Source organism: Ixodes scapularis, unplaced genomic scaffold (genome assembly GCF_016920785.2).
Source record: "Ixodes scapularis isolate PalLabHiFi unplaced genomic scaffold, ASM1692078v2 ptg002322l_1__unscaffolded, whole genome shotgun sequence".
Lineage (NCBI taxonomy): Eukaryota > Metazoa > Arthropoda > Arachnida > Ixodida > Ixodidae > Ixodes > Ixodes scapularis.
Genome location: NW_024610240.1, coordinates 171918 through 190600, shown reverse-complemented (window position 1 = coordinate 190600; position 18683 = coordinate 171918). Strand labels below are relative to the sequence as shown.

General features: G+C 44.4%; 1 protein-coding gene across 3 annotated transcripts in view; it reads left to right on the top strand.

Moving 5' to 3' along the window:
* LOC8039581 (formin-2) overlaps positions 1 to 18683 on the top strand; it is a 107468-nt gene that overhangs the window by 39426 nt on the left and 49359 nt on the right. For all 3 annotated transcript variants that reach the window (XM_040215434.2, XM_040215436.3, XM_040215435.2), the window contains 3 exons: positions 2942 to 3029; positions 7026 to 7087; positions 13092 to 13301. In XM_040215434.2, coding sequence (XP_040071368.1) covers positions 2942 to 3029; positions 7026 to 7087; positions 13092 to 13301 — 360 coding nt within the window. The remainder of the gene's footprint in view (positions 1 to 2941; positions 3030 to 7025; positions 7088 to 13091; positions 13302 to 18683) is intronic.

Sequence of the window (18683 nt, the reverse complement as noted above, 5' to 3'; positions counted from 1 at the left end):
TAGCGTATCAGCACCACCAGAGCTTCGCCCCAATCAACATCATTCACCGCGTGGAGAATCTGTAATTTTTTTTGTAGAGTTTAGGGGTGTGGCTTTTACGTGATTCTGACGAATATGTATCTGTCTACTATCTGCAGTTGCCAGAATGTTGCTATCTTCAAAAGGCTGCCAGACCTTTCCTAGCCTGAAAAGTCCTCTCTGCAGCTCTTCCAATTTGTACCTTTCGGCGAACATTTTAGTGTTGGGGCTGTGGCTGCTATGCGAGTGACAAATGTTTGCGTGTACTATTTATTTGGCACCTTAGCTGCCAGAATATTGCCATCTTCAAAAAGCTGCCGGACTTTTCCTAGCATGGAAAGTTCCAATAGATTGGCTGCATCTTCCAAGGATGTAATAGCAGCTCGTGGCTTACTTCATTAAAATTTGAAACTGCTTTTGAAGAAATTATTGCCGCCTCGGTGGCTCCGAGGTGCAAAGCACCGGCCTACGGATCCCCAAGTGGCCGGCTCGAATACCTGTCGAGGGGCTTGCAATATGACGACGGAATATTGCGGAGAAGGCACCATGTAACCAACCTTTCGGTTGCACGTGAAAGGTCCCCAGGTGGTCGAAATTAATCCTCATTCGTCCGCTGGAGTGTGCCAGATGCCCTTCGTTGGTTGGGCTCGTAAAACCCCCGAATTTGACTTTGAAGAAATCACTCTCGATATCGTGGCAGGTACAGTGGGACAGGGAATGCGACAATAAACTTAGTGTCATTAAGCCCATTTGGGCACTGTGAAAGAGCTTGTTTCACAGGAAATGCAGTGTTCTGCCCTACTGCCTGAGGATTGGCCACGCACACTTGACGCACTTGCACCTTCTTCCTGGCGAAAATGTGAAGCTCTGTGCCAATTGTGGGGAAAGTGTTGCACATTTTATGGCATTGCCCATTTGACCATCGATTGCACCAGCATAGCTTCCCTTAACTTTTTAGAGGTCATCTTCCCTTTCATCCAATGTTTTACAGCGGAGCTGTTAAGGGCTAGGTACCCAAGGATCGTGTCCGGTACAAAAAAAGTGTCGACAAAAACGCCTCTGGACAGCGACGGCGACAAGCACACAACCAGTATGGTTTTCGCCGTTGCTCGTAGATGGCGCCAACCTTTCCAGCTATCGTAGAAGAATGGATAGTTTGGCGGTGGGAATTCATTGAAGAATGGATAGGTGGGAATTCATCGTAGGAAAGGGCTCGAAAAACGGACGATGACAAAGAAGCACACGTAACGAGCGCAGCGCTTGTCACATGTGCTTCTTCGTCCTTGTCTGTTTTGTGCGCTGTTTCCTACGCTCTTATTAGTTTCGGTTTGGACTTAGGATGGATCGGCCGCGCGCCCTTTTGGGGAAAGAAGACTGGCTGCGGAAGGAGCGGCGACGTTTGCAGCAGCGCGAATGGGTCCGTAACCACCGCAAAACCGCTGTCGCCACGGCTTCTACTGCGTCGAGCGCTTCAGATTCCCTTGCCAAAGAAGAGCACATCGCTTGCCTGGAAAGCCGCCACCGAGAACAGAACCAGCGATGTAAAGGGCGCCGGCGGGCCAATGCCACGAACGACGATCGTGCCGTGGAGGCCAAGCGCAAGCGCGAGGCCCGGCGACGACTACACTCCACGCCGGCTGAACAGTTTCCGGGCACGACGACGTATTCCAGAGGGAGTTTGTGGATTACCCGTTTGGCGCCATGTGCGACCGACTCTGGGTCGCCGAAGACGTATCGACGATTGGTGGCGTGTCGGACGAGAAGAAGCGGGAAACGGGCGCGTGCGCATTGTGGCAGTGTATTGAGTATAGCTCTGCTGGTCTTCCTTCATCACGACAGTGGAAAGGCTGAACATTCTTTTACTTAGTGACTTCCCTTTATTGCCTTTTCACGATGTTTTCGACTACTTGAGGAAAACTAGCTACTTACATCAGTTGTAGTTTTTATTCTGCTATCTCGAACTGTTTTGTTTAATGCATTCTAAACAATATTGAATTGGCGCAATATGGTCTCCATTGTCATTGTGCCATGAAAACCGTAATCATCGTCATTTGTCACACACTGCTGCCATAACGTTCCAAATTCTTTTTTTTTTTTTATTTGGATAATTTTGTATGCAGGTTCGCTACAGATGTTTTCAAACCAGCGTGCACATTAATGACATTGACGGTTAGTTTATCGGAGTGAGCCCTCCGACGACTGGAACATTAAAAAAAATTATACTCTCCACGCGGGCATTGAAAGTGAAATAACTGAAGGTACGACAGCCGAGGGTGATAATGACTGGCTCTGGCTCGGGCCTTGCGAGAAGTTATTAGATCACTCTAGTATTGTATGCTGAACGTTGTTTACAGCTTCGTGGACTGCAGTAGTGCCGGTTTGGAGATGGTGCGCTTGATTCTGCTCTTCGAGGATGACTTAGGGTGCCGCTAAATACAGAACGTGAGAGTCCCACGTCAATTATTATTCCTGCAATTGTGTTTCATTTCTAATGTAATGTTTTCTTCAAACTATGCGTCCAGGCTTAGCGTACAATTATTATACGCTTCGGGCACGATTTGTTTTCGCTTTCTTTTAATTTCAATAATACAAAAATTAATTTTATTAGAATATGCTTCGTTGTCCGACCGTCTTCCGATTCACGATGTTCTACAATATCTCTTTATAGCAAAATTCTTTTAACACTCGCACAAATTTTATGGTTTTTTAGTTCGAGCTCAAAATTTGAGTATACTACTAGGAGGCTGTGACAGCCGTTCATTTCGCAGTATTTACCTTCTTTCGCGCCAATTTATGAAAACATTTGACGCTCGACACGAGGAAACGTGAAAGAAGAGCTTGAGAACAAAGGAGGAAGAAGCGTTGGAAGAGGAAATGTGGATGAGGCATGCTGAGCGAGTCCCTGCATGCCTTTTGCACGCAGGTAGCGAAGCTGCTGGACCAGAAGCGCTCCCAGAACGTGGGCATCCTCATCTCGAGCCTCCGGCTGGAGATCTCGGATGTGGAGAACGGTAGGCCCCGTCCTCACAAAGCGGGACTCTGCTTGTATAGAGCACTGTGTGTCTGAAGACGTCCAGTCCGATTTTGTGTTTGTGGCAGCATAGTTTCTTCAACTCTTCTAACGTAGTGTGTTCTCTAGGAGAAGATCATGACCAATCGTCACGAACGAGCGTTACACCATCCAGTTTCCCCGCTTAATTTAGTGGGGAAATTGACATGTGTGCTCTACACCAGGGGTTCTCAAACGTTTAGGTCTCACGGAACCCCAGGAAGCCTCAAAAACTGCCGCGGAACCCCCCCTCTATATTTGCCAACTGAGAAGTAACAGATGCACAATTGTAGGCAGTTTCGCTTGTGTTGCTTCCCATATATCCCCACCATATCAATCGCGACGTCAGTACAAAGTGAGATGAAGGCGCTTTGCATGGTCCTGCCGCGCAGCCTGCGGCGGGGGAGGGGGGGTTGCAATTTGGGTGTTTGCGGAACCCATGAGACCAGCTCGTGGAACCCCTGTGTTCCCCGGAACCCAGTTTGAGAACCCCTGCTCGACACCAATGCGGCTTCCCCAATAAATTTAGCGGGTAAAGCACTGTAGGAGAGGGGAGGAGGGAAGGGACGCATATGGAGGGGGGGAACAGGGTCACCGTAGGAAAGCGAGGAAATCAATTGAGAGAGGGAAAAAATCTTTAAAAAAATTAGTCAAATGCTTTTATAACGAACGCTTTTACAAAAACTCCCGTTTAGCAAAGTACGACAAAGCCCCGGCCAATCTCCTATGTTTTTGAATATGTTTCTTCAACTGCTACAACAAATTCTTTTTTAACAAATATTTCTGTTTAACGAAGCCATTGCACTCAGGGTGTCCACCAACTGGGAAAACCGGGAATTCTCAGGGATTTTGAGTAGTCTGGAAAATCTCAGGGAAAACTCAGGGAATTTGTGTTTCAATGAGAAAAAAAATTTTTATTATTATTTTTTTATTTTTAAACGTGTTACAGATGGATTCTCACAGTCCAAAATTCTTCAGATATCAATGGAATGGGCCAAATGTACAGTCGAGCCCGGTTATATCGCACCCGTGTTTTTCGAATTATCGTTTTTATGAAACAGACCAAACGTCCCCTAGAAAATCACATTGTTTTTCTGTATTGAACGCCCATAACTCCCATGGCGGGGACACTCGATGTAGCGAACGAAGACGAAGCACGGCAGTCCTTCGCTTTTTCAGGGGTCAAATTGCGCCGGCGGGGAGCACATAGCTCGGGTTGCGGGGCTGGCAGGCCGCCAAGCCAGCATACGCGCAAGCGGGGATACGCAGCGAAAAAGCAACTATATAAAAAATTTTAAAAAAGCAACCAATAAAAACAAAAAAGTGGAGGATGGCAAAAGTAAGGGGAAGGACACCCGCGCGCGTAGGGAGGGCAAGGAGTGCCCGCTGTTGGAACGGTCGCGTGCGCTCTTTTCCCCAAACACCGCTTTCGCTGCGTGACTCCTTAGCCCCAAAATTGAAGAAGGAAAAAAAAAAATATGTCAAGTGGAGTGTGTTAACAGCAAGGGTTGAGCAATCGCACTTTGAACGCCTTATCTTTGTTTCCCTTTTTCTTTCCCGCTTATTGCTCCAGTTTTTCTTTTGGAGCACAGCTCTAGGTGCCCGTTTCCGGCTTGAGCGGTGTCACCGTCAGCGTAACCGTGAGGTCACATGACCTCACGGGGAGGGGGGGGGGGGGGTCACGTAAACCTCAGTTTACCTTTTTTATATTTTATTCGCAATGAATTTTACTAACCACTGCGTTCTGTTTTCTTTTTGAATCTAATAAAAGTTATTCGTTACCATTAAAACTGTATTATGTCTTTTTTATTTTATAACATGCTTTTTAAAGAGTGACAGCATCTGGCGACATGGTGTCAGCCCATGTTGACCTAAAACAAAGTTCCGTGCCATTCAGAGAATTTCGCAAAAGTACTCGGGGAAAACCTGGAAAACACGGGGAATTTGAAAATGTCAACTTGGTAGACACCCTGTGCAGTGCCCCACAAATCAAAATGAACCGGTACTATTACGAATTTTCTAGGTCAAGAGTATCGGATTTGACGTAAATTGTTGCTCTCAAGTGACACGCGTAGAGAAGAGAAATTCTGCGGCAGCGGCGACGGTTGGGGCCTCCTAGAACGATGGGGACAAAACACAGACAGGGAGAAACAGAGACATACACACCGCTGACTATCAACTAAAACTTTATACTTTTCTTCATCACTTTGACCCAAAGATTCACACCTAAAGTAATTCAATAAATCACCTAAATCCTTACATTAAACTACTAAATTAAAATACCAAATAAAAATAAATTAATTACATTAAATTATGAAATTTGGTCACTAACACCTAGCCCATGCCAAGTCAGAGACACGAGCATCAACGCGCAAGCAGATAGATAATTCTTGACACACTTTTTTGGGTACTGCTAAAAGGTTGACCAGCCACAATCCTTCCTTTTACATGTAACAACACGGCTGGAGCATGGCAGGTACTGTATTTACTTGCAAAGTGAACACTTTTTTTTTCCCGAAAAACTGACACATATTTGGGGGTGCATTCATTATGCGAGTTAAAATTTTTGCATTTACTCACTTCGTGCGAATGTCATGTTAGGTGCCGATATGACATGACTGGGTACTGTGGCACGTCTCCACTGATGGAGGCACACCCACGGCTGGTTGGGGGTGCGCCACAGTAACCATGCTTTATAAATTGCAAACCTTTTGGAGCACTTTCGGCATGCCTTTTGCCAAAAGAAAAGCACCCTACAAAGCTTACTCAGCACGGAGAGCGATGCAGCCGTTCTTAGTCCTCACCACTTCCACAATTTCACTGTCCGAAGGCGGACGACTGCTTGTTTGTTGACATCAATGCATCCGATAGGCGAAGAATGTCCGGGGCTGGGCTATTCCTCAATTCAAGCTTCATCAAGTATGCGCGCCGCTTGGTTTCACGGTTGGTCACTTCCGCAACTACTCACTTGCAGCCATTACGAGAGCAGCTTGGCTTGGCTTGACTTGGCCTCATCTCACCGCTTGGCAGCAAAAAAAACTTGGCTCGGTGGCTAGCTAAATTGGATGCAATTCCAGATTCGCGGTGCCGAAAATTGGAAATGCGTTCATTACGCGAGGGGAAAAAAAGTCCAAATACTGGTAACCATTGTGGGGGGTGCGTTCATTATGCAAGTAAATATGGTAATAACTGCTCGTCAAGCAAAAACTAAGACGCAAAAAAATTTTCTGCAATGCGTGTACACAAGCCCTTTTAACTTTTAAGGACCGTTCACACTCTTGCGACCGGGTACGACCGAGAGAGACCAGACCGGTTTTTAAGCCTCTTGCGATCTCTTAGGACCAGCTCCGCTGCATCGCATCCGGTCTTAAGAAGTCACAAAAGGCTTAAAAACCGGTCTGGTCTTTCTCGGTCGTACTCGGTCGCAAGAGTGTGAACGGCGCTTTAGTTTTACTGGACTGAGGTAAAAGAATACAGAACATGGCTCAGTTAGGCAACGTCGATCGCATGCTGTAAAAGTATTATTCTCACTTTCTTGCCTATCCACATTGAGCCGCTTCGGTGCAGGCACAAAATTTCTTGCTTCCTGAGTCAGTTATAAAAAGTGTACAAGAATGTGATGACAGCAGTGCCTCCTGGAAGAGGCAACACCACCTATGGCTACATAGTTATCGTGCTTTACAACAGATGGCGCACGGCACATAAAAATATTGCATCGCACCAAGAATTAATGTAAAAAAAAGCATATAAGTCGCATTGTTGTTCTACGGAAAAGCTTGTCGGTCCTGCGGACTTTGTTATAAAGGCCTTTGACTACTATAATAATTTTTTTTAAAAAATCTAAAAAGTCAGTGGACAATTCATTTTTAAAAATGTGTGTGTGGTGTCTGTGGGAGTGATTCTGTGCTTCCTGGTGTATGTCAGCATGATGGAGCTTGTGTATTTCTTCTTTTCCCAGCCATCTACAATTTCGACACGTCGGTGGTGAGCCTGGACACCCTGCAAGCTCTGTACGAAATTGTAAGCAGCATTCACACCTCGCTTTGATGGTCCTCGGATTCCTTCATCTGGCTTCTTTCATAAATACTGCCACCTCAATGAGGTCATCTCAGGAGTGGAAAGAAAACATTGAAAAATAAAAAAAACTGTTGGAAGATGTACAACCTCCATGGAACAAAACTAAGAAAGCCGTGAAGAATGCAATATAGTTGAAAATGAGTACAAAAACAATCGCATACAGTATAGACCACTTACAACGTAACCGCTTATAGTGCAGGACCGGGTATAACACTGCTTTTTTAAACCACCGGTTCGCCTACCATAGAACTCCATGTAATTACATACCGCTTAAAATGCAGGCGCGCGAAGGGAAATACCGGTTATAGTGCGGTTTCTCAAACAGCCCGCCGACCGCGCCGACACTAGATAACGGCGCTAGCCGCGAGCAGCACTCGCGGGGCAAGCGGGGAGAAGTGAAGAGGGGAGGCTTCAGTTGCCATAGCGACGGAAGGACCCTAGCACGTGTCGTTCACGTGCGTGCGTGTGTGCGTCCCTCCGCTGTGTTGGAAACAACCGCAACTAAAGACCAACCGCAGGTCGAGGTGAAGTATTCGCGTGCGTTGCATGCCGGTCGCGGGCCGGCTTCTATCCGCGAACATGGCGTCGGTTGTGATCGTCGTCGTAGACAGCATAGTGGAAGTTCATCGTTCCGCGTAAAAGCGCTATCCTTGACTGTGAATTTTCGTTGTGTGTCGCTATGATAACCCAGCACGTACTAGAAGGGAAGATCCACCTACTCGTGCGGCGATGTCGTGGCGGCACTCTCAAGGTGGCAGAAACGCCCGTGTCGTCGTGCTTGTTTACTTCGACTACAGTGGTGCTTTCTAAACATTTGTTTTCGAACATCGCCTGGATTTCTTATTTGGAGCATTTCGTGCCTGTGCTCAAGTTGAAGGTATTACTGGCGCGTACCGTATAAAGGATGCGGCGAATTTTCACTCGTTTTCATCGCCGGAGAAAAGTGATTAGGGTTAGCATTCCCGAACGCTCGCAACGTCCGTCCGCAGCCCGCGAAGCCGTTAAAAGGCTGCGCCAGGCAAAAGTTGCCCATTTCTTTCAAAATGTGTGACACACTTGAGAGAGAAGTGTACTAGTCTGGTGAAATAAAGACTTTCCTCAAACTAAGCTTCATTTTTCATCTAACATAGAAATAAATTCTTTTACAAAGGTAAGTTGTCTGATGGCATGCATTTTGGCCTGAAAAATTAATGTTTTCGTTATAGCGGGGTACCGCTTATAGTGCGGATTTTCGCGACTCCCGCGACATACGTTATATGCAGTCTACACTGTACACTTAAATAGTAGACTCACAGGGACTATACTAAGGAACCTACTGCATTTCTAATAGAAAGCTATCAAATTCGAGATAACTTGCTGGTTCAATTATAATGTTCCAGTTTTCTAGCGTTCTAGGAAAAAAAAAATATTTAATACAGTTAAGGTGGGCACTGCACAAAATAGTTGTTTAGTGAGGCATGGTCCTCTAACGAGTTGGTTTTGTTATACAGAACGCAATCATCTGCATAAAGAATTTTAACTGGAAGACCATTTGCAACATCATTAATATAAAGTAAAAACAAGAGGTCCTAAAACCGATCCCTGTGGGACACCAGACTGGAACTAACCGAGACATTGCTAGAATGAACATCCTTGTATGAGACAAACTGTGATCCACTTTTTAGATAATCTTCAATCCAATTATCTAATGACGTATTACAGTCCACTTATAAAGATAATGAGAAAACCCAGAAATTCAATCGTTATAACAGATTATCATTATATCTGGACTAGAAACTGAGCGTTTCTAGTCTTGAGACTCTAGAAACTGATTGTTTTAAGCAGGACGTTGTTATATGTGGTATCATTTTAAGTGGATTGCACTCTATTGAATATCACTTTCTGAAGAAGCTTATGATGTAGCACTTTATCGATAGCCTTAGAATAATCTATGTCAGTGGTTCTCAACCATTGATTTTTCGCAGGACCCCTTGTGGATCGGTAGAGATGATGGAGGACCCCGTTTGTGGTGAGGGGAAGGGAAAAGTATAGGGTAAATATGATAATGATTTAATAAATTAATAAAACTTAGGGCTAGTGCAAAGTATACAGTGAAACCCGTTTAGAACGAACCCACGTACAGCGAATTATTGCCAATATCGAACTCACGGAAAATTTAAATAAAAGTGCATGTAAAAAGTACTTTTTATTACAAACAACATATTGGCTATATCAAACCTTTCTCCCCCCGAGAAGGCTTCCAAAGACGCGACCACAATCATCTTCTAGCCTGTCCCTTCTCCCCCAAAAAAGTAGGAAAGAAAGAAAATTCCAAAAGCTCAAGTTGCGAACAAAATTACCTAAGCGAAGAGAAGTGATTCAATGGGGAGAAAGCTAAAAAATACACTCCGCACGCACGCACATAAAAAAAGGAATTTTTCATCCCAAAACGCCACGAGAAGCGAGTCAGAAGGGGAGATAAGCTAAAAAAAAACTCTGCACCCACGCAAAAAAAAAAAGCTTTCCAGCACATTGTTACAAGGCGGAAGCGAACAGATGAGAAAGAGAAGGCCTCGCCTTACAACGAATGGATCGTGGAAGTGCGTTGTAAATGGTTTTTGCTATATCGAATTACTTACTATATCGAACTGATCGTAGCGTTTCCTGCTGTTCGTTATAAACGGGTTTGACTGTATTTCTCTCATTGACATACACACGAGAAAACTTACTCGAAAATTAGAATGTTTCTTCTCAATCTAAAAAAAGACATTTTATTGACGAGTTTGACTGATGAGACGAGGCTTCGCGGACCTCTAGTATGCCTTCGTGGACCTCTATTGGGGAAGCACTGATCTACAAAAGTAGTGTCAAGTTGTCCTCTTTTATTTAAAGCCAAAGCTATATCGTGAGTGAATTCAAGACATTGGGTTGAGGTGGAGTGGCCATGACGAAAGCCAGGCTCGTGTGGGCAAAGAATAGAATTAGTCCGGAGGTACTCGAATGGTATTTGCTTCTAGACTATATGTTCCGAGAGTTTGCATGAAGACAATTTTTTAGACTGGCGGGATTGAAATGAGAGTCCAAAGCAGTACAGGAGCCTAGGAGCCTCGAAAACGACACACACACTGGGGAGTGTGGCACAGCATCAGCGAGTTGCTCAAATCTGCACAGTGTATTTCCCCCCCCCCCCCTCCGAAAAAATTCTCGGAGTATTTTTTACTGCAAACGTAAACCATGCGTCGCCGAATGTCATTCTCTACCGAAATGTAACCTAGGTGGTCGGAACCGGATGCCGAAAATTCCAAACTAACTGCATTATCTTCATACAAAGTTATAGGCGATTTTCTAAAGTTTTCTACGGGACGATGGCGGCCGACAGAGCGCTTGAATACTTGGAACTAGCTGAATGTTTTTTTTGTTGTTTCTTTTCTCTGAAAATTTTCTGAAAATTCTTTATAACTCGCAAATAAGATAGCAGTCAGTTCCAAAAATTTAGCATCTGGGAGTTTGGGTATAGTTTGAGCTTGGGAGTCACCGAGGAAAATGTGCAACGTCAAGTACAAAGTACTCTTCGTATTAGCGGTTATTTGCACGTTCGAATCATCGAGCACTTTTACAACATCTGCCATGCAATGGCTCACTCCTCGGAGGAAAATGGAATTACAGTACTAGCAAAACTAAAGGTGCAGCTTTTCCAAGATTTGCGTGCACAAGCTCATCAATAGACATTCCCTTGCGCCGCTGTTCTGTGAGAAAATGGCGGCCACTGTTGGCTTTTTTTTTTCCGGAATATACCCGCGCAACGAAGTAATGCCGCCTTTTCTCGAAATCCCAAATGAGTGATGGCAGCGATCAAGCACATTTTGTGTTTGCGCTTCTTTATATTCTCGCATTTTCCCTAGGGGTGTGCGAATACCCGAATATACGAATTCGAATCGAATCGAAAGTTCCCGAATAATTCGATTCGTGAATCGAATTCCTAGTATTCGGTCACTCGAATATTCGGGATATTCGGCCAAAGACGCGCGGTCGCCGCGGAGCTGACAAAAAAAAGCCGTTTTTCCCCCCGATGTAAGCGCAGTGTTAGACAAACCATGCGAAAAACAGCTCTTGGTCCTACCATTCCACAAAAATCTAACGCACAGGTTAGTAAAAAGAAAAGTAACGAACGCTACAAACTTTATAGTACGCAGATTTACTCACGATCGTGATACAACCTACCTTTGAATCACAACCGAAACATCCCGTTTGCGCCGCTTCCAGAGAGGAATTGTTGGGAGGCCGAAATCCCGTGCCATGCCTAATTCTTTTCACGAGTAAAGCCCCTCGTTTCAAATTGAAGCACCGATGTAAAACACACTTGCCGCACTCACAGAAATCGGCGACTGCACGATCACAGAAGGAAAACCACGTTAAACACGCCGATAAAACCAAGGAAAAAACCGGCAGAGTTATCGTCGTCGTTCTTTTGGAACCTCAAGCTGCCTCAAGCCACAAATTCTGATTCGGAACGAAACGGAACGGGAAAATAGTGTGCCTAGATTTGAGGGGGTTTTCAACCGTTCGATAGCCGCGTTTGAATTACGAACTGCGAGAAAGTGACGAAAAAACGAAAGCGTCGATCGGGATCGGGCAGGCAGGCAGGGCAGGGAGAGTAGGCGTCGTTGCCCTTCTGTTTGCTCGCCTTTTTCCTCGCGACAACACAACACATGCGCACTTACGACCTATCTGCACTGGAGCAGTCTCCGTGGTTTCAGTTTCGCTTGCTCCCTCTTTTAAATCAAGGCTCTCTAAAACAGAATAGATAGACGGACAAATGGATGCATAGCGGCAGTTGGACGGTGTCTTGCGCCACCTAACCACGCTTTTTTTCTTACTTCAGATTATATTGTTTAAGCCTGTTTACTATGATTTAACACCTATCTGTTTATTGACGTGAAATAACATCCCGGGTGTGTTTTTCTTCCTTAAAATGAAAACCATATATCGCAAAATGCCCCGTTTCTGAGATATGCAAACATTTATAAAAAGAAAAAAAGTCGCGGTGTTAGGTTGGGCTTAAAAAAGGCATGCGTGGCTGTAACTTCGGGTTTTTTGTGACGTTTAGGGAAGATAGATTATATTTTAGCCATAAAATTGGATCTTTAGTGCCCAACATCCAACAGCAACTGCTTTTATTTATTTTATTTCACCAGAATTTTTTTACATTTTAGCTTTTGTTCTGCACAAGGTGCATATTCTGCAACAGGTGCATACTCTGCACATATAATAATCTCATTCGCAACACACTTTGGAGAATTCCTACAAATAAAATCACTATTTGATATTCGATTCGATATTCGGCTTTTTTTTCTTGATTCGATTCGGTATTCGATTCGAAAACTACTATTCGGTATTCGCACACCCCTAATTTTCCCTCATTTTTGCTCATTGCCGTTCACTTCTTTGCGTAGGTTTTTTCCACTTTCGATGAGCTGCAGGTGTTCTTGTGTAGAATGCATACACTGATAAGGGCAGATTTTATCCAATGAAAATATGTGCCTACTTATTGCACCAAATGTCCCGCACCTAAAAAATAAATTTTTAAAATGCGTGAGATAAAGAATGGGAGCTAAAAATTGTTAGAACATATTCTCGACTTTCTGGTCCTGCCGCTAAGGCCAGCTCTTGCATTCCGTGGTGCGCCGAATTGGTTCTAATTTATCGCTTCCCAAATTACGAACAAGCGCTGTGTCGATGCTTTCTCTTGCTTGCACCACTTCTCTGCACCTGTTCCAAAAGTGCCGGAAAACTTGCGGAAGTGCACGAGCTGTTTGTGCAAGGTCCCATGCTGCATCAAGATGTGCTCCGATCTGGCTGATTCAGCGAGATTCAATCTGCTTTCCACAGTGGCGATTCCCCATTGTTTCTGTGGATTCCCACAGAAAGTTCTAAAAGAAATGATGGCAGAGGAGTGTCTCTGTTTCAGCGTCCGACGGCCGAAGAGCTGAAGCTGATCCAGGACCACCTGGCTGCCAAGCCGGAGGTTGCCCTGGACAAGCCGGAGAGATTCCTCCTGGACCTGTCGAAGATCCCCGAGTATGCAGACCGGGTGGGCTGCATCATGTTTCAGTCGACCTACACGGAATCCATCAGCGCCGTCGAGAACAAGCTCAACAACCTCAAGATGACCTGCGACGTGAGTCTGGAGTGTGTCTGATCAGCATGTTCCTCGACGTCTGCTGCCTCTCCAGCTTGACAGTTGACGGAAGGCAGCGAGACGAAGGCAACACTCGCATTGTCTGGCGACTAGGCGCAGCCGCCAGGATTGCGACCGTCTGACCCGCTGCTTTTGCGGCGTCCTTTGCTCGAGGACCGGCTTTGATGGCGGGCAGTCAGAGAAGCGTTCCAGTTGGTGCTGTGTTGCCAAGGCTGCTCTCGCAATGCTTGGGCACTGAGGGTGGGACTTGCTCTTTCATTCACTCGCGCAGGCAGCTGCGATAGTGTCTGAGTCAAAAGAAGAAAGTGGGGAGAACATGGCAAATTGTGAGCGCTTGCACTGGAGAATGATGGGTTAGGCATGCTTGCCTCGATGCAATTAAGTTGTTGAAATGGTCGTCAGCTTTATTTATTTTTATACGAGACGGGAAAATAAAGCTACAGAAACGGCTCACGAGCAATGTTTTGCCGCTTCTTTGCGCGTATCGAAGTGTCGCCAGCAACACGGTCCCATTGGAACCATTGATATGCCCCACTGTGCTGAAGCGGCCGAAGGGACCTTTCTCTCTAGATTATTATTTTAACTTTGCGGTTGGAGCACTGGAGAAGCTACGGTAGCCTCTACAGTGCAGCTCAAAATAATTGAGTATAAGGTTTCCTGCTTCTGCCTAAAGAAGCGTCCCTTTGTCCCATCCTTACAAGGGGTTTCCCTTCGGATAAATATATTAAAACTTCAGCAAAACCTAATCGTATTGGGCCACGTTTGTTTTGCGAACGAACAAAACGAGTGATGTTTATTTCAATCGGCGCTCTCTGTTACAAAAGGTTGCCAACTGGGGAAACTCAGTAAAGCCAGGCTGCCAGTCTCTTCGAAACAAAAAAAAAAGTCTGGAAAGCCCTTGCCAGTAGTATCCGGTGGAGTCCGATTTCCGAAATCACAATGGCCAAAAAACATGCCGGGAAACTCGACATGTGTCTGGTTAAGGCGCAGGGTCGGTGCTCTTGGAGGGCGCGTTGTTTCCTTTGCAGTCTCTATCGATTAGCAGAGGGGAGCTCATCTTGTTGATGTTTCTCGTATTTCTTGGCCACAAGCGTTTCTGCTGCATCTGCTTCCGACAAGGAGGAGGGCTAGTGTTTTTGCACCTACCTTCCCAAAGCTTTCGGGGGGGTTCCTTGTGTTTGGACAAATTCAATAATTTTCTTTAATTCATTTTTATTTGAAGTACTCAATATAAAAGTTACAATGGCAAAAAAAGATGTTCGCTTAGGGCACAGGGTTGGTCCCAAGGAGAGGCAGTTTCCAATATGTGACTATTCGCCAAACTAGGCCTCCTCGAGGTTTGTTCAGGACCTTGGGTGTAGCCGCCTCGGTGGCTCCGAGGCGAGAGCGCTGGCCTACGGATCCCCAGGTAACGGGTTTCAATCTCGACCGAGGTGCCCGCAATATGACGGAGGCTTATTGTGGAGAAGGCGCCGTGTAACCGAGCTTTCGGTTGCACGTCAAAAGATCCCCAGGTGGTCAAAATTAATCCTCAGTCCTCCGCTGTGGCGTGCCAGATGCCCGTCGTAGGTTTGGCACGTATAACCTCCAAATTTGACTTAATTTGACTTTGTCAGGACCTTGAATAATTGTGCTTGTGAGTCACGGCGAAAGCCACTGTTCTCGTTTCTAGTTTGGACCATTCTTTTTCTTGGAGGAGAAGGGCTCTTGCTTTCGGGAGCTTGAATGGCTCCCAGTGACGAAGTGTGGGTGTTTAGCGATTTAAAATATCAGCATTTATTTAAGCGACACTCGTTCGCAAGTTTTGTCCCAGAACAGTGAGTACTTCCTATGGCCAGGGCGCCATTCCAAATCCAGTTAACTAAATAGTATTATTCCATATATAGGTGCATCCAGGGTATGCTTGTGATTCTATGTTATTTTATTTTAAAGTTAATAAAATTTCAAACACAGCAAAATTGAACTACCAATTTGGGAGAATCGGGAATTTAGCAAAAATGAACTTCAACGAATCTTTAATTTTTGGCGAAAGACGCTCGAAAAAACGCCCATCAAATTTCGCCAAAAATAAACTCGGAAAGTCTTAGCCATAACTGACGTTGACTGTTTCATTTCGTTTGCTCTAATCGCTACCAACCTAACCCAAGGCTGCCCATTTTATTTTTTTACTTCGACGCCCTCAATGCCTTATGCCATTACAGTGGAGGAAAGCGTACAAAATCCCCGAAAACATTTGCAGAATGAAAATACAAGGTAAGCAGTTTTGTTAGAAAATAGTTAACGCTTATTTAAATAGTTCAATTGAAGGTACGCTTACATGAGGTGCTGGAAGGCGATTCCACTCGTGACATTCTTGGTACAAAGGAGTGGATGTATGCCGACATTTCACAATGAGAAATGCCGACTGTAAAATTACGATCAAATCGTGCAGAAATGTTCAAGGGGGCCGAGGAAGGACTAACGTTTTAGTGGAGCATTACAATGACAAGTTTTGTGGAAAAGGCATAAATAAGATATTTTATGACGAAAGGAAAAGAAGGGATGAGATGTTTTTCATTGACGAGACACTCGCCACGCGACGATAGTTGTGGCGTATGAAACGTGCGCCGCGATTTTGCGGAGCTCGGAGGATAGTCGCCCGTGTCATGCGGCCAGGGGCCCAGATTGACGCAGCATATTCGGGCTTCGATCGAACTAGAGTTTTATACAGAATGAATCGTTTAAAGGTTGAGGTTTCGTTTGAGATACCCAAGCGTAGAAGTTAGCGATAATGTGATTAGTAGAAGTGGCTCTGTTGATTCCATAGAGTCATTATAATGTAGGATAGAGGTCCAGCTGGCTCTAATGTGCTGTTGCAAATTGAAGCAGGCAGCAACCGGTCGAAAAGTGATTTCCTGTAATGTGTTTCTATGGGGGAAAGGTGGGTGCATTTTGTTTTTGCGCTTGATTTTAAGAGGATGTATTGCAATTAATTATAATGTAGTAAACAGCTTGGAACATTTCTGAATCATGAAAATGAAAATATTGGTCAGTGTCGCTGTTTTTCTTTCAAATTCGGGACATTAAGCGCGGTGCTCTAAAACAGCTTCATGCATGCATTTATCTGCACTGTTGGACAACGTTGGTGCAAACACGACGATTTTCGGCAAGGGGGACTTACGTGCAGGACGAACAAAGGACATCTGGGAAACCAAGAGTGCAAGAAGTAACACTGGATTAGTAAATCCCTGTGCATGAAGACAATCAAAGTAAATTGAAGGTCGAGTAAATATAGTCAAATGAATAAGTACCGTTTTATTCTTTCTGCTCACGCGGATGTGCGAAGGTGCTTGTTCCACGTTCGAAACATCACCCTCACACTCAAAATCCCTGAAAATATGGAGAAGCCAGAAAACAGGTTCGCAATAAAAACTACTATGCGTAGGAAGTAATAAAGAAACACCTTTCATAGCTCACATACTTTATTCTTTACGTTTGATGTTTTTAACCGCTCATAAAGATGCACGACTGGGTCATGCGGGACTGGCATATTGGCAATATATTATAAGCGTCATTGGAATGCTGGCAATCCTTAAGTACACCCTACATCGACATTCCTTTTGATCACAATTTTTCTTAGGTACGTCACATGTTTTTACACACCTGACGTGGAACGGAGGTTTGAGCATTAAATATGGCGAGGTTTAACATCTTTCACTGATGAAAAAAATGTGATAACTAATGCAGTTACACTTTTACAGCAATAATGAAGCTGCATACTATTCAGCATGACCCAAATGACAAATGTGATCCACAGTATTTCCTGGCGAAGAAAGAAAATGCGCTCACGTTTTCTTATAGGAATGCGTAAGGATCATAGTAGGGAGGCGCACTGTCCCAATTTGTTCTACTCCACCCAAAAAACCTTGAATCGAACAGTCCTTTTTTTTTTTATTTTGAACTCGGAGACATCGATACATCGTAAGTTAAATCGCACGACAGTCGGGTTTGGAGTTTCTCTTGACGTGAAAGACTCATTCTACTCATTCCCACACAAAGAAATGTTTGTGGCGGTCAGTGAATGCGTCGAGACCGATGGAACTGTGTCCTTTCAAAACCAGTGTCGTATTTCCGTGGATTCATTCTTAGAGCTTCGAAAATCCTACCTCATTTTTACTGAAGCAACGTTCAACAGCTACGCCTTGATCCAAAGAATTATGTGCCGGCTCATGCGTAGCACCAGTTCTGTGTAACATCTTCTAAACTTAATGTGAGAGAAACATAGCTCTGAAGCTTCCAGCAAAAGTGGTATCACGTGTGTTCAGATACGTTGATGACTATCTGGTCCTGCTCCATGAATGACCTGAACAAAACGACTCGTCGACAGTAAACAAAATCTGCACCACGTTCCTGACTCAATCTCTGGGACTAAAGTTTACCCACAAACTACCAACTAACAGCAAGCTTCAATTCCTAGATCTTCAGCTGTCCTTTGAGGACAACCATACATGTTGAACCTACAAACAACTGTTCAAAAGAACACTTCTTCCATTTCACTCGGCACTTTCTAAAATAATTGAGAAAGGAATGGTTAAAAGTTGCTTAATTGCAGCTTTGCAAAAATCATGCGAGCACATCGCCAAGCAGAGATTCGAGGCACAACTTCAAAATCTACTTGAATCTGGATATATCAGTTCGTTACCGTTTGATGTAGCAGAGAGCTTGACCACTCGTAATGGAAGAAGAAAAAGAAATGATAAAACGTGCCAACCAGCAGTGATACCCTATCAACACAAAATCTCTCAACTTGAAAAGGGATAGCCTCTAAATATGACATTCAGGTGGTAACATCAGCCGCTGATAAACTTCTAAAACTCTGTACGAAGATGAACTCCCAAAAAGAATGACAAGAACAATGCTGAGTCCCGCATGCACATAGATATGTCGACTGCAACGTCAACATTGTGTAGAAATTCCGTGCACATGTGGGAGAGTGAATGTTGGTCAATCTGGGTGCTGCATTATTGTAAGACTCGTAGTCTTACATTCATTAAAGAGCATGACCATACATGTCAATGCACTCCTCTAATTTATCAAACAAAAGTCCTCAATCGCTTTCAAAGCGATAGAGCTAGAGAAATGTTTTAGACAAAAAACAATAGAAAAAGGAAACAGGTGTATTAGCCCACCATCAATTCACTGTCCGAGAAAGAGATGGGGGTACCTCAACCTTTTTTCCTTAATTCGGCTGCTTTTCTCTTTTTATCTCGTTTATTAATTTAATTTTGTTAATTTTCTAAATTCTTTAAAATTTTCAAGTAATTTTTTATTTGTTTGTTTGAAATAATTATGCAATTTATTTTCGTCTGTCATTTTCGTCCT